The sequence below is a fragment of the Chelonoidis abingdonii genome, chromosome 8 (genome assembly GCF_003597395.2).
Source record: "Chelonoidis abingdonii isolate Lonesome George chromosome 8, CheloAbing_2.0, whole genome shotgun sequence".
NCBI lineage: Eukaryota > Metazoa > Chordata > Testudines > Testudinidae > Chelonoidis > Chelonoidis abingdonii.
Window position 1 is genome coordinate 5541535 of NC_133776.1, and position 22229 is coordinate 5563763.

At 58.2% G+C, this 22229-nt stretch overlaps 1 protein-coding gene across 1 annotated transcript; it reads left to right on the top strand.

The window, feature by feature from the left end:
• The first annotated feature begins 2616 nt into the window (after positions 1-2616).
• ZDHHC19 (zDHHC palmitoyltransferase 19) lies at positions 2617-12718 on the top strand. Its single transcript, XM_075068956.1, has 8 exons — positions 2617-2720; positions 4465-4643; positions 6088-6365; positions 8159-8331; positions 8518-8623; positions 9571-9656; positions 10571-10733; positions 11186-12718. Exons 1-8 carry the CDS (start codon positions 2617-2619, stop codon positions 11513-11515), a joined length of 1419 nt encoding a protein of 472 aa, XP_074925057.1. The 3' UTR covers positions 11516-12718.
• The last annotated feature ends 9511 nt before the right edge of the window (positions 12719-22229 follow it).

Sequence of the window (22229 nt, forward strand, 5' to 3'; positions counted from 1 at the left end):
GGTCACTGCATAGGTGTAAGAGATTTTTGTCAGGTGTTTGACTCAGCGCCACAGGACATTAACACTCTGCAATATCAGCGGAGGACACAGTCAGTGGATTAGGAGCTGGCTAACTGAGCGATCTCAAAGGAGCTGCCGACCATTACGTGGAGGGGTTTCTAGCGAGTGTCTGCAGCAGGGATCGGGGTGAGGCCCATTACTGTTCAGTACTTTCGTCGATGGTCTGGAACTAAACTCAGAACCAATGCTGGCAAAGAGTAGGGGGGACAAAGATGGCAGAAGGGGGATAATGATGCGGACAAAGGTGCCAGGCAGGGCGAGGGATCACTTGGGAAGCCGGGCCCATTCCAGCACAATTCATTTGAACCCAGCCACGCACAGGGACGCACGTCTAGGTCCAAGGAGCGCAGCCAGACCTCCAGACTGGGGGCCAGCCTCCGGGCCAGCTGTGCCTCTGAGGGGGCAGAGTGGCCACACACGCCCTCCCAGAGCCGTGCTGTTACAACGGGGCTAAAGAGCTGTGAGTAGCACAGGGGGGATCCGGCCCCGCTCAGTGCTCCTACGGGGATACTGCAGCCAATCCTGGGCCCCACTGTTTAAAAAAGTCTGTTGAAAAACTGATGCAGGGAAGAGCCCAAAAACTGAGTTGAGAGCTGGAGAAAATGCCTGGAGTGGGAGACTGCAAGCGCTCGATGTGTTTCACGTCTCCAAAGGGGGCTCGAGCGGCGACTGGGTCACCGTATGCCCGTCCCATCCCAGCGAGGACGTCCCCGGCGCTAGCGGGCTCTTTAATGGGGCAGAGAACTGTCGAACAGGCGCCGCCGGCTGGGAGTGGAAGCCAGACTTGCTGAAATCAGAACTAGGGCCCATGCTTTGAAGAGTGAGGGTGGCAAACTACTGGAGCAACCTGCCCAGGGAAGCATGGATTCTCCTGGGTGGCTTCCAGTCCAGCCCTGCTGTGTTAGCCAGACACAAGTTCCGGGGTTTGGTCCAGGGGTCCCTGGGGGAAAGTTAAGGGCCTGTGCCAGACCGGAAGCCAGACTAGAGGATCGAACGGTCCTAGCTCTGGTTGGAGGAAAGGCTATTTCTGCCTGACCCACAAAAGGCAGATAGTTCTGGGGTTTTGCACATCTCTAGAGCCTGGCAGAGACCATCTGAACTCCCCCGGGACAGGTACATTCCTGCCACAACGACCGGGACTAACCCCGTGGCCGTCTCGTCCATAGGGGTGTCGGGACCCTGGCTCTTGGGCCTTGTTGAGAGCACAGAGTGAACTCGATGGCTCCTGCATGGGGAAGGATGCTCACCCCTGCGCTCATGGCTCTGCTCTGGCCCCCTGCTTGTGTCTAGGCTGGCGGGGAGGCCCTGTGTGCTCACTGGCACAGCACAGCCCACGCAGCACTGACAGTGGGCGCTGCAGGAGAGGTGGCTGAGGGTCTGTTCTGCCAGCCCATCGCAGCCCCGAGGCAGCCTCCCTCACCAGGGGGGCATTGCAGCTCTTACCCTGCCAGATCCTGCAGAGAGGGGGTAGGGCCGGAGCCGCAGTCAGGCCTGAATGCTGGTGCCCTCTGCTCCCCATCCTAACCATGGCGCCTGGGAGCCAGGACTGGCGCTGTCAGTGGGGCAGTGATTGCTGTTTGCACAGCTGGGTGCTAAAGCCATGGGTTAGAGCAGGGATCCGTGCCACACACCCTGATCCCTGGGTGGGCAAGGAGAGAGCAGTTGGGTTGTGGCCTCCCCAGTGGGCCAGGGATCTCCAGGAAACGCTCATGGCCCCAGTGCTGTTGCATGCTGCACCCGTGAGGTTTGGACTAGGCAGAGTTTGTGTGTCAGCCGGGCGGGCGCAGGAAACCCAGCGCTGTGCCCAGGGAGGCACTCCAGTGTGTCGCGCTTGGAGCCACGACTCCTGGGTCCTCTCCCCAGCTCTGCTGCTGATTTCCTGGGAGGCCCGGGACAAGTTACTCCCTTGCTCTGTGACTCAGTTTCCCCATGGGAAGGGTGGCTAATAACACCCCTTCTGCCTCCTTTGGGGGCACCCACCCAAATCCCTTTCCTGGAGCAATGCACTCAGTGGGGGTCTCTGGGGCCTTCTCTCTGCCGCCCTCCTGTGGCACGGCCCTGCTTAGGGCTGTGAGCAATGCTGGGATGCTGGGCAGCTCTGGGCCTTTGTGTGTCTCTTCTAAAGGCCACACGCTGGTCGACAAGTCCCACCATGCTCCTGGGGAGGGACCTGTCACCCCATCCCACTGTACAGAAAGGGAAACTGAGGCACAGAGTGGGACCTAGCCCTGCCCAAGCTCATACAATGAATGGGTGGCTGTTGAACCCTGGAATCCTGACTCTCAGCTCCTCCTGCTGTAACCACTAGATATCACTCCCCTTCCACAGCTCAAAATAGAACCCAGGAGTCCTGGCTCCCAGCTCCCCCTGCTCTGACCACTATACCCCACTCCCCTCTCATGTGGCCCCAGTGCACCATTGTGATGGCCCGCAGACTGCGGAGCTCCCTGCAAGGTCAGCGTGTAACCAAGGGAACGGGGTGCTGACATTCTGCGGGGGAGGTTCCGGGGGTCTCGGAGAGCCCTGGCTGTGCGGGGCGCTCACACAGCCACTGCCATGATCCCTGCCAGGGCGGTGCCACGCTGGGTCCTGCCCAGCCTCTTCGCTTCCTTTCACTTCAGCTCCCTCCTGGCCCTGAGCAGCCTGTTCTTCTCTTTCCCGTAAGCAGGGCCCCTGGCTCGAACCCCCACTAGGACGGCACCGGCTCAGCAGCACCTGTCCATTCCTCCAGTCAGCAGTTACGGCTCCTGACGGGCAGCCGGGACCCCCCGGCGCTTTCCATATGGACAGACATTTACCCTGGTGCCCGTAGCCAAAACCTCTCCTGCTGCGGCCTCCACCCCAGAGGGGGCTGCAATCTGCCCTGCGGCAACCCTTGCACACGTACAGGCTGCGGAGTGCTTGGAGCTGCTCCAGGGAGAGGGGGCTACGAGGATGAGGTCAATCCCAGAGGGGCAGGCACCTTTGTGACCCAGCCCTGCAAACCCCACCTGCCACTAAGGCGCAGGCGGTTATTGACCTACACTTCCTGGAAGAAGCCAGCTCCGCCCAGGACACAGTTTGGCAGGGGATCAGAGGGGACGCAGGGTGATCTGGGCTGGCTGGGACAACACCTCCCCCGACCCCGAGATGAGTCACCCGGGGACAAGGGCAGCCGAGTAGGCCCAGCGAGGGCAGAGGGCGTCTGGCTGCAGAGAGGGGGTGAGGCCCGGGAGTGCAAGGCCCCACTCGGCATGGAGAGAGGGCTGGGCTGGTCCTGGCAAATTTAGCACCTGCTCCCCAGCACCTTAGCCTGTCCCCATGCAGACATACCAGCTTGTGCTATAGGTCAGAGCCCCCTGGGGTGTCAAGAGGCCCAAGGCCTGTGGGGAGCCAGCCAGGTAAGGGAGGGGGCTTCGTTTGCACAGTGTCTGTTTTGGGTTCAGCCCCATGCTAGGTGGCCCTGCCAGCTGTAGATGGATCTCCCCAGGAGTCAGCGTTGAAGGAGAGAGCGCTCAGCCTCCAGATCTAAGCCTTGTACACTGGCCAGCGTCAATGAACCCCCTGCACAGCTAGGCAGGTTCGCCCCATTTTACAGATGGGAAAACTGAGGCATGGAACCAGCGCAAGGTCAGGGATTGACTCAGATGGCGTCAGCACCGGAGTTGGGATTTGAGCTCAGGGCTGCGCTAAGCCCATCTCTCCCACACCCCCACTGAGACCCTAACTCTGCCATGGCATCAGCTGGGCAGAGCCTGCCACTCCTGCTAGGGACAGGCCGCAGCAGAGAGGACAGCAGACCTGGCCCCCAAACCAGATCAGCCCTTCCCTGAGGGTCAGAAAAGTCTGGGACCCTTCCCCCGGGTTCTTTTCACTGGGTCCGTCTCCCGGCACGTGGGGGCAGCCTCCCTGCCTGGCACCACAGACTTGTACTCGTGCTTTGGCGGTGCCATGGAGGCTCTCAAGCCCATCCCTACCCCAAGGCAGGAGAGGCCGAGCAGGAATGTCTGCATGAGCACACGTCTGAGGACCCTGGGGCAGTGGAGACTCGCCAGCTGCAGCCTCTGGCCAGCACAAGCGCCCCAAGAGCTGCCAACTTCAGTGCTCGTGGGCTGGCCGGGAATTTCCCCCCTAGCAGGAACAGACAGATCAGCAAAGGAGCCTGCTCAGGGATCAGACCAGCGCTAACCCGGACCCAGGAGGGAATCTGCCCAGGACCCCAGTGTTAGCAACCCCGTTTGACTTCAGGAAGAGGGTCAGGGATCTGCAATGGCCCCACATGGCCTCTGTCTCCCACTTCCTCTGGGTGCCAGCACCTGCCCTAACACAGCAGATCCTGGAGGTGCAGCCCCTATCCCCACCCCTGCTGGCGGCTTTCTCTGCCATCCAAGCACTGAGCAGGTCTCCCCCTGCTTAGTGTCCAAGCTGCACAAAGAGCTTGCTGGCTGTGGGTTACCACCCTCCGCTCTCCTTCCATTTCAGATGCAGCTGGCTGGCTGTCCACGTGTCCCTGGCTTTCCCCCTGGTTTCGGGCATCCTTTTCATCCCAGCCGTGGCCAACCTCCTGCTGGCCAGCTTCACAGACCCGGGGATCCTTCACCGAGGTAACAGGAGCATGGCCCGGGCTCCCGAGGGGCGGGACAGATAGGCTTTGCTGTGAGGGCTGGTCTTCTCCTGAGAGCTCTGCAGTTCTCCCTCGCCCTCCAGCTCTCAGGCTGGCATGCCTCAAGTCACCGCCCGGGGTTTCCCTGGGTCCTGCAGAAACCTAACCTACGGACAGGACAGGGACAGGCACCTGACTGCCCCCCAGTGCTCCCCTCCCCTCCCGTTGAGCCGCTCACCCAGCCACAGCTGCACAGACAGAGGCCAGATGCCAGCAATGAGCAAATCTGCTTGACAAAAATAACGTATTAAATCCTGGCCTCTGGGAACTTTGGGATAGTGTCGAGGTGCGAGCTCAGATCCTCAAAGCACAGCACCAGCCACTGACGCTGGGGGAACTCTTCAGCAGTTGTTGCCACTATAGGGTCTATGACATCCTGTTGAGCAGTGACATCTACATCCAGCAGAGGGCAGGATGCACAGGGGCATTCTGCTGTTCCCTTCAATAATGAAAGCCACGTTCACTGTGCAATGCTTCGTCTCAGATGGGAGTGGTCTGCTTTGGGCTAGAGCAGCACCTCCCCACTACAGAATAAGGGCCGTCTGGGCTGCCAGCAATGAGTCAGAAAGAGCGGGAGGGAAAAACCAAAAGCAAGAAAGAACCAAAGTAAAGTCCCCTCAGAGGCGCACAGAATGTGTGACTGCAGCGGTCTGCAGAACAGAGCGTGTCCCTAGATGTACAGGTGCAGGCCGCAGGCAGCTGCCGGTTTCTGCTCCTGGGGCCTAGAGCGGGGTGGGGCATCTAGACACATCCCGGCCTGGAGGGGGATCTGGTTACCAAGCCTCCCAGAGAACAAGGCCTTTCCCTGGCCCTGGGACCCAGGGGGCCTGGAATGGCTCTGTCCCAAGCTGGCTTTGTTTTCCAGCGAGGCTGCGTTGATGTGAGGGGCCAGCCGGGCAGCACCAGAGGCACAGGAACCCATGCAGCCTGGGCATCGGCAGTGCCAGCACTGCCGATGCCCAGCCAAGGGCTGAGGCGGGTCTGTCTGGCCCAGCCAGTTCCGTCGATGGGAGGGTATCTTACTGGCATGGCTGTCCCCTATGAGCCAGGCTGAGGCTCTCCAAACTCCCCCAACACCAGCTACAAGGCAGGATGCCTCCGAGCCTCCCAGCCAGCGCTGGTGGGATTTCTGTGGCCTCCCACTACAAGCCATTGTCCCCTGCCCTCCAGCATCCTCCTGTCACCTGCCTCTGGCACCGCAGATCTCCCGGCAGCTCCCCCAGCCGTGCCTGGCCATGGGCCACAGCCGGCTTCTCCAAGGGCTGCCTAGCGCCTCCCCCACTGGGACAGCAAAGCACCATAGGGCTGGGAGCTGGGTCCCGGGGTGGGCAGAGGACAATACACCACCTCCCTTGCTCTCAGCCATGCTTTGGGCTGAACATCAGGGCAGGGACCTTGTTCCCTGGCGCTGCACCGCCAGCCCTGCTTTGAGCTCTCTGCCCAGCTCCTTCTGAGGCTGGTGCCGGGCCAGGCCCTGTCGCTGGGCGTACAGTCTCACCCCACGCGGTGTCTCCCTGAGCCAGGGGCCGAGGGCCGGGCCAGGTTAGTGATCCAGGCGCTTCGTGTCAAGGAGAGACGCTTTGATCTGCACTGGTGCCAGAAGTGCCAGTGCTACTGCCCGCCACGGACCTTCCACTGCCCCTGCTGCAACATCTGCGTGGAGGTGAGGCCGGCAGGGCTGCGCTCGGTACCCTGGCCTGGGAGCCTGCTAGCCCACTGTATGCCTGTATAGACACGCCGGAACAAACACCCTGCACACACAGCTCAGCAACCTCCGCATACACCCATATACACACGCCGGCACAAACACCCTGCACACACAGCTCCGCACACCGCCCATATACCCGTATACACACGCCGGCACAAACACCCTGCACACACAGCTCCGCACACCGCCCATATACCCGTATACACACGCCGGCACAAACACCCTGCACACACAGCTCCGCACACCGCCCATATACCCGTATACACACGCCGGCACAAACACCCTGCACACACAGCTCCGCACACCGCCCATATACCCGTATACACACGCCGGCACAAACACCCTGCACACACAGCTCCGCACACCGCCCATATACCCATATACACACGCCGGCACAAACACCCTGCACATACAGCTCCGCACACCGCCCATATACCCGTATACACACGCCGGCACAAACACCCTGCACACACAGCTCCGCACACCGCCCATATACCCGTATACACACGCCGGCACAAACACCCTGCACACACAGCTCCGCACACCGCCCATATACCCGTATACACACGCCGGCACAAACACCCTGCACACACAGCTCCGCACACCGCCCATATACCCGTATACACACGCCGGCACAAACACCCTGCACACACAGCTCCGCACACCGCCCATATACCCGTATACACACGCCGGCACAAACACCCTGCACACACAGCTCCGCACCCTCCGCATATACCCGTATACACACGCCGGCACAAACACCCTGCACACACAGCTCCGCACCCTGCCCATACGCCCGTATACACACGCCGGCACAAACACCCTGCACACACAGCTCCGCACCCTCCGCATATACCCGTATACACACGCCGGCACAAACACCCTGCACACACAGCTCCGCACCCTGCCCATACGCCCGTATACACACGCTGGCACAAACACAGCCACACACTGTCACAAACATAACGTCCTGCACACACAGCTCTGCACCCTCCCTATACACCCATATACACACACCGGCACAAACACAGCCACACACCATCACAAATATAACACCCCTCACACACAGCTCCGCTTCCCCACCTATACACACGCCAGCACAAACACCCTGCACATACAGCTCCGCACACCGCCCATACACCCGTATACACACGCCGGCACAAACACCCTGCACACACAGCTCTGCACCCTCCCCATACACCCGTATACACATGCCGGCACAAACACCCTGCATACACAGCTCCACAGCCCGCCCATACGCCCGTATACACACAATACCCTGCACACGCAGCTCCGCACCCCCCTACCCATACACCCATATACACAGGCCGGCACAAACACAGACACCCTGCAAACACAGCTCTGCACCCTTCCCATACCACCCATATACACACGCCGGCACAAACACTACATCTTGCACATGCAGCTCCGCACCCCGCCCATACACCTGTACACACACACTGGCACAGACACCCTACAAACACAGCTCCGCCCATAACCCGTATACACAGGCCGGCACAAACACAACACCCTGCACACGCAGCTCCACAGCTCCCCCATAGACTCACAGTCACATACACCACCCTAAGCTCTCCCATGCCTGTTCCTACTTCCCCATTAGCCGTAGGACAGGCTGGCTCACTGCGGCACTGGGCCAACGGCTGCAGCTGCCCTGGGATGGGGGCCGAGCAGTGGCCCAGAGGGGACATGGGCAGCACTGATGTTGGACACTTTCCCTGCACACCCAGGAGTTCGACCACCACTGTAAGTGGCTGAACAACTGCATTGGCTGCCGCAACTTCCGCTTCTTCTTCTTGTTCGTGGCCTTCCTGTGCAGCTACAACATGGTGGTTCTGGCTTCCTGCATCACCTACCTGGCGCTCAACTCCCACCAGGCCTATGGCACCGAGAAGATCTGTTCGTATCCTTGGAGAGATGAGCCAGGGCTTCCCCCTGCCAAGGGTCCCTGAGCGCGCGTGCGCACACACACACACACACACAGAGGCTGTGTCCCACACTCAGTGGGAGGGCAGAGGACTTGCCCCTCAGCAGCAGCACAATCCTGTCCAGACTTGGCTTTATCCTTCCCTTAATCTCCTGCTGCCAGCATCCTGGTGACCATCCCAGCCACTCTCTACTTGTTGCCTCTCCTGATCCTGGTGGGATCCCAGGCCAGTTTCATCACTCTGGCTAAACGCACCTATGAGCTCAAGGTACAGGGAGGAGGGAGCCCAGCCTGGGACCCAGGGTGTGTGAGCAGCAGCTGGTGGTGGCAGAACCAGAGGGTAAAAGCTGCTCCAGGCTCTAGTCAAGGGAGATCTGTCCAAGAAAACAGAGAGAGAGAGAGAGAGAGAGTGTGTGTGTGTGTGTGTTTGCACGCGCGCGTGCATACAAGGCCTGATCCTGCAGCTCTGCTGCATGCACTTCTGGCCCCCCCACACACCCTCTTTCCCATCACTGGGATTCTTGCCTGCTCAGGCCTGCGTCAAAGACACCTGTGTGTGAGGCTGGGGGCACTTCAGGGGGGCTCTGGCTCAGTCCGCTGGGACTGGCTGCTGCACGGTGGTTGCATAACCAGCCCGGTTGCTCCAGCGCTCACCAAGCCAAGCAGCTCGTGTGTGTTTTGGCGCGCTCACATAGTGCCCTTTGCTTTCCCAGCTGCATGCCCCCCCTGGGAGCCCCTGAGTCTCTCTGGCTCTGAGAGCCGGTGCATGTGCTGGGCTCGGGACTGCCTTGGAGAGACAGACCTTGCCCTGCAGGGTCCCTTCCAGGCCATCAGCCGCACCTGGTGGGGACATCGCTGCCGCTGGCTGGCGGGTGCATGGGCTGGAGGCTTGTCCTCAGGAGGGGCTAGGCCAGCCATGCTCGGGCACAGCCCTGGCAGCAGTCAGGGCGGGATGCAGCTGACGGCTGCAATGCAGTGTGAGCACCTCAGAAGCATGGCCCTGCGTTGACACATGCGCCGCCAGCGAAGAATCGTCCTCCCCAGCTGGTTACGCTCTAGCCAGTTCCTGCCTCTGAAACTACAGCCGGTGCAGGTGCCAGCGCTGACCAATGGAGGGCACCCTGTGGCCCTCCTGTGACAGAGCCCGGGCCCCAGTGGGGAAGCACTGGTCCAGCGTTCCTCAGCTCACAGCCCTTGTGTCTCTCCTGTCCCCAGCCTCCCGAGGAGGGCAGAGCAAATCCCTTCGACCTGGGATGGGCCAGGAACTGGTACGCGGCCCTGTGTGCCCCACAGGGACCAAAGTGAGTGCAAGGCCCCAGATTAACCCTGCTCCTTTCACAACCCCATGGCTGGGGGACAGCCAGGCTGCGCCTGACTGCGGTGTCAGGGCGTGCTGAGAACGCAGGCTATCGGCTGCGATCCCTAACCCCAGTCTGGGCAGGGACAGGATGGGCATCACAGCCCTGGATGGACCAGCCCTGGGAAGCCCCCGCTCTAAGAACTGCGGCGACTGGGCTGAGTCATCAACCACTGGTACCTCCTCCCTGGAATCTTATACATATTCTCTTGTATTAGCACCTGGGAGCCCCAGTTAGGATCAGGGCCCCATCGCGCTAGGCGCTGCATAAACATATAGGAGGAATTGGTCCCTGTCCCAAAGAGCTTCCAATCTCAGCAGACAAGGCAGTGGGGCAGGGGATTGGGACGTATGCGTGATTGAGGTGGCCGCGTGCACACGTCCCAGGAAAAGTCCCTGGACAGGAGCCGAGCTGTTTGCTAAGGGGTTTTCCCGGTGATCCATCCCCCCGCCATGCTGTACTGAGCACCGATCATTGCCGGTGGCTGTCTAAGGGGGGATTTCTGCAGGGAAGGGCAGCCTCCCAGCTGGCCTTGCTGGGAATCACACACTCTCCTGCACCCTGCTGCCTGGCAGAAACGAGGCAGGACTCAGCTGCACTGGCTGGAAAGGGGATCCTTTGTGGACACCCTGCAGGTCTCTGGCTCCCAGGCTGGGCCGCCCAGGGGCCGCGCTCTGGACTCAGCACTCATGCAGGGGCCAATTCGCCACCATTCCCAGACCAGTCGGGGTTCCGCCATAGTGGGTCTTAGCTCAGAGCCATCCCTGGTTCTGGTTCTGCATCGCTGGGGCTCTGCCTTTAGACCCTGCTTGCTGTGCCCCAGCAGGTGTGGTACCAGCTGCCTTCTGCCCCTCCAGGTACATGGTGAGAGCCGCCGAACCAAAGGCAGCAACCAGCAGGGGCAGGAAGGTCTCCATGGCCCGGCTTCTTCCCCCGATGTCACGCCTGAACACGGCATCTCCAGGATTCTCATCCCACCGCTGCCTCCAGGACCTGCCTGGCCAGGGGAGGGCAGCCCAGGTGTGTGGCTACTTGTTCTCTGCCATGGGAAGCCTCCTGCAGGTCAGGGTCCCATGGGAACCCCAGAGGAGAGGGCTCAGCCGGGATTACCAGTGGCCGCTGGAGGCAGTCCCAGGACTAGCTTGCACAGCTCCCTCCTTAATGGATCCTGTGCCCCTTTCCCTGCCTGCAGCGAGGGCAGCCTGGCTCCACGCCTGAGCCCAGAGCCACAGAACACCCTGGCATTTCTGGATCTCTGGCCTCAGGCTGGGACCACAGACCCAGGAATGACTGGAACCAGCAGCAGCGTCCGTGCCCTACCAGGTGGGATTTCACCCGATCCTGAGAGGTGCGGCTGCCCTTAGCCCCCGTTGAAGCTGTGGGGGGGGGGGGACATGGGAGAGGTGCCAACACCAGTGGAGGTGGGCATGTCACTTTCCGTTTGCACCTTGGCTCGATGCGTCTCTCTGCAGGCTGGCGCCAAGGGGACCTGGTGGCCGGCAAGCTCAGAGAGGAAGATGAACGTGGCTATGACAGGTGAGCAGAACCTCCCAGATTGCTCCCCGTTCTCACCCAGCGTGGCACCCTCAGAGCTCTGCTTTCCTCTGGTCTTAGCTCTGGGGCTTCACACACATGCACAAAGTCCAGGCATAAAATCTCCTCCACACACAAATCCCAAAATCTATCGCAAAACTCCTATTGACTTCAGTGGGGGCCAGAATCTCCAAGCACTTTACAAAGGAGGGCAGTATCTTCATCCCCATGGTACAGCAGGGAAACTGAGGCACAGACAGGGGACGTGACGTATCAAAGGTTACCCAACAGGCCAATGGCAGAGCTTGGAATGGAGCCTATGTCTCCCAGTCCTCTGGTCCATCCTCTAGGCCACATTAACTCGCCTTTTGTAGCCCTGAGGCTTTTTCTTTGCCATTCGGCACCTCAGCGGGCAGGAAGGCTGGTAGGAGGTTGTGACAGAAGCGGGAAAAGTCCCAGCCAAAAACGCAGAGGCCGAGGTTTTCATGTTAAAAGGAAAAGACTTGCCAGGCATGTCGGCGGCGTCGCCGGCTCTCTTTTCCACTGGCAACACGTGAGTAGCTGTCACAAGCCTTGGAGGAAGGTTTGTCAGCTCCGTTCATGGCTGGGCTGGTCTGCATTTTCCTCGTTTTGGTTTCTTGCTGCAGTTGTTGGCATTTCAGCAACTCCAATGCAAAATGTCAACACAAACAGTCAGAGCAATGCTTGGAGCTTCTCCCCCGCCGCTAGCACTGGCTGACACGGTTCCACCCCGGGAAACACTTTGTCCCACACTTCGAAACGGACTGAAAACCCTTTCAATGAACTGGGCGATCTTCACAGAACTGTTTGCTATTTTCTTCTACCGGCTCCAACTCATGGATTGAGGGGCCAGAAGGGACAATTGTGCTCATCTAATGTGATGTCCTGCATAGCACAGGACAGAAACATTCACCCAGTGACAAACTGAAATCTATTTTAACAAGAACAGGTTTAGAGTTAATTCAGATCTCCACCCACCCATCCACCCATGTTTCCTGCCATTTTTTAGAGGTTTACAATCATCGTTAACTATTTTTAAATGTTTCTGCTCCCCAGTTGCTGTGTGAAGGACTCACACAATCAGCAGGGAAAAGGAAATCTGACTAAATAAGCTAGAAAGGGGAAGTGGTGACACTGACATATAAAGGAAACTGACAAATGAAAGAGAAATATTTTTTCTCTTTAAATTCTGGTCACCTTCAGAAGCTTTCGGTAGCAATGACGAGAGGAAAATGTGCAGGCAGAAAGATGATTGTTAAGCTGACGTCACTCTGAAAGCATGTAAAGGCGGCAAAACACCAACATACGTTTAGCAGATGGGTGGTGGTTTTATACATTACTGGGTGGAATGTCCTGTTTGGAGACATTCCATTTGAAATCCGTTTGCCGCGGGAAAACACGGAATTTGTGTTTTTATAGAGAATCTTTCGCTTTTACATTTTGGGAAAAAGTAGGACCCTGATTTTCCGAGCCTTCATTATCCAGCTTTCCGGATTAACCTAACCAGGACTGACTGTCCATGCCCTGCCGCCTGGGGCTGCCAGCCAAAGCCTTGCCACCCAGGCCTTAGACTGTCAGTCCCGGTTTGGGTCATACAGAGCGCCAGACAATGGAGACTTGGCTAAACAGGGTTCTGCGGTGCTCCACTGATACCTGGACGTATTGTGGCTGGGGAAACTAACATTCAGCGTTTCATTTTAATTGCGGAAAAACACGGGATTTTTATGGCTTTTTATCTGAGAAGTTTTAGCTCCCTGCTAATGACCAGTGTAGCAGGGCGGTTACCCGCTCCTGCCTGAGGGGTTTAAAAAACAGCCTGGCAGGGCTTGAAAGCTGCAGCTTTAAAAGGTGGGCTGATTGGGGAAGCGGCCACAGCTGGGCAACACCCTAAGCAGGCCACAGCTGGCCTGTATAAAAAGGCTGTGAGCCAAGCACAAACATTCTCCCTCTGCCTGTAGAGGGAGAAGGCCCTGGCTGCAGGGAGCTGGGTACTGGAGCGGAGCGGGGCGGGGCGGAGCGGGGCGGGGCGGGGCTGGGGAAAGGCTGGGGAGCTCCAGCCTGGAAAGCACCAGGCTGTGGCCTAGCATAAGGCCAAGAGGGACTGGGGGTTGCAGGGGGCAGCCCAGGGGTAGGCCAAGGCAGCAGGTCCAAACCCCTTTGCCTGTGATGAGTGGCTGATACCACAGTCTGCCCCAGTGAACGGGGACTAGATGGAGACTGGGCAGTAGCTAAATCTGAAGCAAAGTGGGGATAGTGGGGTGGGGGTTCCCCAGGGAGGGGAGGCCCAGATTGGTGGGGTACTGCCAGGGGGCAGCACCCCAGCAAAAGAGGCACTGGGGTCCAGGGAGGGACACAGGGGCCAAGAGGACAGGCAGATCACCGGCCTGCAGAGGGTGCTCCTGGCTGGAAAAAGACTAATTCCCAGAAGGCACCAGCAGGAGGTGCCGCAGGGGTGAGTCCCAGCGTCTACGAGCAGGCTTTCATAGAACTCCACTCAGCGCTGCATGCATCCGTATACAAGGCAAAGGGGTGACCAAGACTGTGCTTTAGCATAAAAACCCCCGACCGTCCCAGAAATGATGGCTTTGATCAGTAAATGAGCCTGAGTGCAGCTGCTCCAGCCAGGTCTCAGAAGGGTTCCAGGCCCTGTGCTCCCGGCTCGGTGATTTCCGAGTTCTGCCTGTTGGTTAAAGGCTACGTTCTGAACATGAACTGACCTGCCCCCCCGGCGGAGGGGGTGCAGGGAGTGCCACAGACGGGCACCAGCGGCCTTGACCAGGTACTCAGCAGAGCTGGGAAGCAGGCCCCTGGATGCTGAGCCCTAGCTAAACCTGGCCCTGAGCGCTCAGGAAATCCAGGCCCTACAGGGCTTGTCGAAGACCATGTAGGGGACGGGTCACAGAGAGGGGACTAGAATCCAGCCCTGCTCTGACAGCAAGAGCAGCCTTTGTTTGCTGATGGCTGTGGCCTCTCCAAGTGGGAGCTGCTCTTTGCTCGGACTCATTGTTCCGCTTTCTCCTCTCCGGTCCCAGGCATGGCTGAGTGGCCAGCGATGGCGGATGGCGGAGGAGGCACACACTGGAAATCCCAAATACACCTCAGCAGCAGAGCGGTCTCATCCACGGCCGCGCTTCTTTCAGTGTCTGATATTTGAAGGGACCCCTGACAGCAGCTCCTGGTTTATTCCAGGTACAAAGGTTCCCTGAGAGAAAACCCTGGACAAACTGATGAATAAAGTTTCTATTCCCAAGCACTTTCAGTCCATGTCTCAGCAGCTAAGACCTCAGAATGATGGGCATTTTGGTGCTGGCCTGTAGGGGGCAGCACCCCTCTGCTAGTGCCCTCCCTGGCTTCTGCCTGCCTAGATGCCCCCCACCCGTGCATGCAAGCCCTGGTTGGGGGGTGCATTTGGCAGGGCGATGTTAGAGGGCGAGGGATGTAGCTGGGGGCCCGATGGGAAAATCAGCTCAAAATTTGTTACATCAATTATTCAAGCAGCTGCAGTGCAGGGAGGGCAAAATTCAGCTTCCTCCCCTGCCCCCACTCCACACAAGGTGGGTGCCTGGTTCCCTGGCAGTTAGTGCATGGCACTGCTCTGATTGGCACACCTCATGTCTCACTCACAGGCAGCACATCCAGCCCTGGGGGCAGGTAGGCAGAAAGATTGGCTTGAGTCATGTATCTGCCACTCCTCTCTGGCTGAGTGGGGATTGGAGGGGGGTGCCATCGACCACCTAGGGCAGAGATGGGGGCAGCCGTAGCTGGCCCAGCAAGGCCAGGAGCGACCCAGTCGCTGGTGCCCCAGGCTGAGACGTTGTGGGGAGCATGCAGCAGCTTGCATGGCTTCCACCTGTTCATCAGAATGGTTCTGCTCCTGGCTCTGGGTTTCATTTCCCTCCCCGCGGGGCTATAATTAAACTGGTGCCTCATTGGCGTGGGCTGTGGCGCCAGAACTGGAGCAGGGCTGAAGATCTCGTGGCAGCAGGTGCCACTCCACCGGGCCTGCGAAGAGCTAGGGCTGTTCCACAGGCCCGGGCGCAGCCCTGAAGCAGCGGCCCCCAGAGAGCCGTGCTCTGTAGAAACGAAACAGGAGCCAACCAGAACCTGGCTACCCATTAATCCAATGTGCGTCCCATGGGCCAGAGGGGGGCAAAACTTCCATCCCTTGAGTGGCCCTGCGCAGGAAGGGCAGCTAGCTGGAGAGGCTGTTCTTACACACATGGGAGGTTCCCACTGGGCCTCACACCCACAGGGCCCGATTCTGGGTGGATCCCTGGAGCTGGGAACAGCGCCCGCAGGCAATTCTACGCAGCCAGCGCTGCACAGAGAGCCAAGCGTTTGGGGCCAGGCCCACAGCTGGCATCAGCTGACAGCAGCACAGCTGGGGCAGCCTGCAGTCGCTGGGGAATCTGGGTGTAGCTTTGTGGTTGCAGGAGCTGGGCGCACCAGACAGCCCCAACCCAGGCAGGGCCCAATCCAAGCCCCATAGAAGCCAGCAGGAGAATTCCCATGAACTTCAGCGGGTGTAGGATCCAGCCTGTGGCATGAAACACACACCCCCCCCAAAAGAACTGCTGCCAGCCTCCTTCCCTCCCTGATAGCGAACAGCTGCTTTTATCTGCGGTGCCTGGCTGGCGTGTGCGTGGGCGGGCGGAGCTGGTAGGGAAGAGGCACCTCCGGCACTGGAATCGCACAGTGCTTTCCAGCTCCTCTGTGCTAGCAGGCAGCCTCCTCTTCCCCGGCCCGGGCATTGCCCCAGAACAGCTGGGGGCGGGGGGAAGGGGAGCTTATCAGCCAGGCTCCCAGCAGTAGGTTTGTTAAGCTGCTTTCACCAGACTTCTCCTGCCAGAGGTTCACAACCTTTCCAGCTCGGGCTGGCGGCCCCTGGCAGCATCCAGCCTCTGTTACCCACTTGGCGATGGGCATGTGTGTGGAGCAGGGAGTGTGATGGAGCTCGGGGTACCCAGGACTGAGTCACCCTGTTCCCCCTCCCGCCCCACTTCCAGCGTGAGGGCCTCTCTCTTGTGGTAGCTCCCTGGCCCCACCTGCCTTTCAGCCACTCAAGCTATCTCCTCTGGGCTAGGCCAGCCCAGCCCTGCTAGCAGGTTAACAAGGGTGACCCAACTCCCCAAATCCCCTTGAATCCCTCCTTGTGCTAGCCAGCCCCTGACACCAGCTAATCACCAAAATCCCAGATCCTCTGCCCCCACGGGAGCGACATGCCCCAGTTTTAGCTTAGCCCGCACCTCCTGCGGAACACACAACGCTGGTAATAAAACCAGCAATGGTTTATTTAAGGAGATTCCACTCAAACCAGGAGAGAGTGATGGAAACAAACGGTTCCGATGCAAAATCACCCACTGCAGACTAGGCCTGATGCTTCATAGAATCCTAGAATCTCAGGGCTGGAAGGGCCCTCAGGAAGTTCTAGTCCCATCCCCTGCTCAGAGCAGGGCCAATCCCCAACTAAATCTATAGTTCCCTTTCCTAGCGCGTACAGGAGGTTTCCCCACAAAGCTCGGTCTGCTGCAGAGCTGGCGCTGGCCTCGTGGGAACCAGGATCCAAATGGTCATTGGACAGCCCTGCTGAGCGAGCTGCCTCCTCTGTGAATGGGGGCAGAGGACTTCTCCCCATTCCTGAAACAGGCTTTCATCTGTATTCACAGACAAGGTGGTTTCACGCCTTTGCTCTTCGCTTTGATGGTTTTCCATTGGCTGTTCTGGGATTGGGCCAGGGTAGACAACTGAGCTGTGTATTACGTCACTGGCAACCCCATCTCGCATGACTAGACCATCACCAAGTGATATCACTGCCTGGTGACTCCTTTCAACCTTCAGCCCATACGGGCATAAAATTCAGTATAGTTACCTTATTCTTAACCATTACCCGTACACGCATCACATCGTGATCATGAACATTGAAAAGTCACATGCTTTCAGTGGAGACCTCCCACACTATCCTCTGTGGACAAACACCCTGGAAGCAATGTATTTGCTGCAGTGAGTTTGCCAGGCCTGAGCCAGGTGTTGATTGTGGGGGACAGGGGACTCGTAGGCCATAAGGCACCAATGGGCCTCTCTGGCATTGTGAGTTACACGTCAGGTTGTGGGTGTGAGCGGGGATGGCTGATTCTCGGTAATGTACATGCTGTACGCTCACTTGGCCTCATCTCTGTCACCTTTGGGGCACAGGAAGGATTTGTGGGGTGCCAGGCAGCATGCTGGCTCCATGCCCAGCGGGATTTTCACCCCACGTAACCCCAGTTCAATGGTGAGGCTAAATGACATTGCACCTTCTTCAGCGTGCCCCCGGTCCTTGGAACAGGGAGATTTGTGATGCACCTTAGTTCCTGGGGGAGTTCGTTCCACAGCGGGGGCCAGCCCCCAAGGAAGTTCTGTCCCTGATGAGGGGCAGTTGTCAACCCCACTCTTCATCGGCTCCGTTAGATACCCTGGCCCTGGCCACTGAGCACCATGTGAAGCTAAGGACTGAGACCTTGAACTTGACTCGCTATTCTATGGGGCGCCAGTGTAGGGAGTGGCGTGATCTGATGTGCTTGCAGCAACTGTGTTCCTGAGATGAGCTGCGCTCTGAGGACGAGCTGGAATTTCCTAAGGGCAGCTGACTGCATGCCCAGGTATATCGTGTTGCTGTCATCCAGCCTTGAGGTGGGGAAGGTGTAGGTAACGGAGGCCAGGTCTTTCTGCCCCGGGATGGGGTGGAATGTCCTAGCCTAGCGGAGGCCTGACTCTCAGATGCTGCTATGCAAGAGGTCAATGAGAACAAGGAACCTGGGAGCCCTCTCAACGAAGGACTGAATTGTCCAAGTACAGGCATGAACCTCCGACCAGAGGAGACAGCACCATGGCTGCAAACTCCTCAAAGGGGATCATGTCAGTTTAGGATCCTGGCTTTGGGCAGAGGAACTGCTCATGCCAGACCACTGTGGAACCCGCTTGAGCATCAGTTCAGAGAGGCAGAGACATTACAGAGGATGAAACAACCAATCTGGTGCCCCTGCTGTAGGTTTGTGAGGGCTTTGCCCACTCTCCAGGGTGTCTTTTCCAAGACCTGAGTTGGCATCAAAGGTGGCACACACTGGTGCTAATCTGGAGTAATTGCATTGAGGCCAGGGGAGTTCATTCAGACTGACCTCAGTTCATCTTTGACAGTGCCCAAAATGTGCCCTGTGCCTCCGAGTGTGAATGAGGAGACCCTGCTCCTTCCTGCAGTCAGACGGGATGCAGCGGGGCAGCTACAGAGCCACTGGGCGCCTGTAGGGCAGGGTGCCGCCAAAGGCGAGTGTGGCTGAAGGCTGGGGGGTGATGACCTGGCAGACCGGCTCGCTCCGAGGGTGGAGTAACAGGCGGCATCGGCCATGGGTAGGCACCAGTGTCAAGCAGAACAGGAGCTGGGGTCGAGCTGTCACCGGAGAGGTGGGGTTGAGGCAAATCCCCCCCCACCCCCCATGTCATTGTACTGGGGCCATTGTTACGCCGGAGGCACTGAGCCCGAGAGCCATCTGGCGTTGTAGAGTCCATCTGCACAGATCACAGAGATGTGGGGTATCTTCTCAAGTGCTAAGGGAGCAGCAGACACTGGCCTCCATGCACAGCGTGCCCCACTGGTCCCTCTAGACACACACCGCTGACGCCAGCCCGATTTGGGCTTGCAGGCAGGATGGGCGCCCTACAGAGCGAGGTGGTTTCTCCCCCTCCCCTTCCCCTCTGCCTTTACTGTTTCTGGCACTCAGAGGGAGGCTGGCTGGCTGGGGGGCGATTTTGTGGGGAAGTAACAAGCCCCTAGAGAGAGGGGCTGAGGGCCAGCTGCTGCTCTCAGTTCTGCCAGGCTCAATCTGGAGTGAGTCTGTTTATTGGGTTAGCTCCTTTGCTGACACAAAGCAGAGCGGAGCCCCTCTGCGGAGCTCCAGGGGCCTGTCATGTCCTTTTATGAATGACACAGTAACAGCAAATCAACAGTGTCTCCAAACTCAATGGGGCAGCCTGGGATCTCAGCCGCCTCCCCACACAGGAGCTCTATGGTCCCCCCTCCCCACCTGGCCCCCAGAGCGCTGAGTCAGGCTGGTTTGGACTGAGGGGGGAGCAAATTCCCTCATGCAGGGCTCCGCTGTGGCCACCGCCTCTCTCTGAGCCCGCTGGCCCCGGGAGAGACATGTCACCCGGCTTTGCGCTGTTGTGAGAGCAGAATCCGGCCCTGACGGGGGAGGCATCCAAGCAGCCACGGTTGGCACCGCAGTTTGATAGCAACTGCAGGACCCGTCACAATCTCCTCATGCCACAGGCCGGGGTGGGGGGTCACGTCTGCTCAGTTCCAAGGAACAGAGGTGCTTTTCCTAGATGCTCTGGACCCAGCCCCGCTCTCCTGCCGATAACAAGCCCTGCCCAGTTGCAAGCAGAGCGATACAGGCGGATGATTCCTCCGGGGGCCATGTGTTACCCGCAGATGGCCTTCCTGGGCCCTTTCTGGATGCTGATCAGCTGCTCCCAGGAGATATGGCTCAGGAGAGGAAGTGAGGGCCTGCAAGCTTGCTGAACGAACAGCCGCAGGCTGCTCCGATACACTCAGCGGCCGAGACATTACACATCAGTTTCACTCCAGCCAGGAACCGGCTGTCATTTTCAGAGCAGGGTTCCAAGAGAACGCGGGTTTCTGCTCATACGCGCCAGGTTTAAACTGCCCATCAGCACTGGGGTTGGGAAAGAAATCGCATCTCATCCCCCTGTTCTCCCCATGGCAGGTCACAGCCAAAGACCCGTCACCTTTCTCTGCAGCTGGGAGCAAGGCACCATCCATTCGAATCAGCAGCACTGAACCCACATGGTCATGTTGCTGCAGCAGGTTTCTGGCCTTCTCTGTGAGAAGCTGAATGGGGTCTCAGAGGCAGCCCCGTCTGGATTTACAGTCTGCAGGCAGAACCCTGGTGGGGGGTGTCCATCCCGCTCTGTGATCAGTGGCCATTAGGGAGCACAGTCTGGTCATTGCCATACACAGACCCTAGCTGTGCTGCAGACTGCTGGGGTGACCTTGGACTGCCTCTGTGCCTCAGTTTCCCCAGCCGTAAAACAGGAGTAATAGTAGCGACCTGTCGTATAAGGGTGAGGAAGGTTGCAAGGCTTCATTCAACAACATGCCTCAAGTGCCAGCACTGGACCCTTCCAGCTCAAGAAGTGCCAAGTATTATCTATAACTGGAGATGGCATTTCCAAGGCTGCAGTCAGTGACCCTAACACAAGTGTCAACGTCACCTGAATGGCCCTCAGTGGGCCTTTGTGCAGGTGTGAACAGGGCTTTAATTCTGCTGTGCCAGCCTGGGGTGTGCCTGGGGGGTTCCCTTGGGGGTAGCAGTGCTTTTTGCTGAAGCCAGATCCGCTCAGCTTCAGTTCCTCCTGCTGCCAGGCTCAGCCCTCGCTAGCTGGGGCACATGGCCACTGGGGCACTACAAGGGGGTCATTCGGTTGGGACTAAACAGCGAGGCTGTGACCTAAAGACTTCTGGTGCTCTCAACAAGTGCTGATTCAATCGTCCCCATCCGGGGACAGAGACGGGGAGCCTGCTTTGCAGGGGATTTTCGCTAACCAAATTAGTGCTTCACTTCGGGGAAAAGCTGCTAGCAGAAGCTCCACCTGCGCCGCCCCTTGCCACAGGAGCAGGCGGAGCTGTTCTCACGAGACAGGGCTGGACTGCCCCCCCCCACCCACCCCCAGCTCTGAGCTCTGCAGAACACTGGGAGGGGGGAAAGGGTGGTGTTCCAGGTCCAGATCCAGATCAGGATCCTGGGGCTCAGAAAGGCTCCAAACATCAGTGCTTAAGGGATGTCTGCCTTGAGATTCAGGAGGCCAGACGGGAGCTCCCCAGACATGGGTGATGTGGGGTTTTAGGTACCACCAAGGCCAGCCACGGGGCTAAAATCCTGAATTCAAGCAAACGGTCCTTGCATCTCTTTCTGCAGCGCACAGATCACCAAGGGCTCGGGGGGGAAGTTAGCCAGCTATTCTATTCGGAGATCTCTGCTGCAGCCCTCATGGGCTTGAGCCATTCTTTAGTCCTAGCACTACAAACGCAGCCCTATAGGGCACAGCCTGCCACACGCTGGAGCCTTGCCAGGGGCATGCCGTGGAGAAGTGAAAGCGCAATAAATAGGCAGCAGCAGGAAATATTTAAGAGTTGTCTCAGATTCAGCAGCGCACGTCGTCATGTAAAACCTCTCAGCCTGGGGGTCACAACCCAAGTCGGGACCACCCTATTCCTCCCTGAGTGCTGGGAGGGAGAGCCCAGAGCCAACTCCTGATCTTATATCTATAACCCATGTTTCCGCTGTGATGATGCTGTTCTGGCGGGACCCAACTGAGTGCGCCAATTCAGGACCAATTGCTTAAACAGGGCAGTTACAGTCCAAGGCTAGGGTTTTTCCACCTCTAAAGCAAACCAAACCAGCCAGACAAAGAGGACTTTGTTTTCACCCCACTGGCTAACCACAAGTCACACAAGCAATTTCCTTAGACACTCCAGTTTCCTAGTATCACCACCAGTGCCACTTGTCCTGGGGATGAATGGTTATGAAAACCAACACCCCAATAAAAGAAAACGGTTCTCTCAAGCCCAAAGGACCAAGCCCCAGACCCAGGTTAATATACACATCAGATCTTACCCACTTAATTCACTCTTGTTGCCTAGCTGATCCTTAGCGATCTAAATCTAAAGGTTTATCATAAAGGAACAAAGATAGAGATGAGGATGGACCTAGATATGTTCAAGATTGGAATCATTAACATACACGTAATGCAAGTCTTGTAGAAAGCTAACAATGGATGGAGTAAACTGCAGGTTTCACGATCAAGTCTCTGAATGAGCCCTACAAGCTGACCTGAACGGTCTATCATTCCTTTGTTCAGAGCTCAGTTTGTAGCAAAGTCCCTCCAGAGCGTAAGAACAGCCGACTG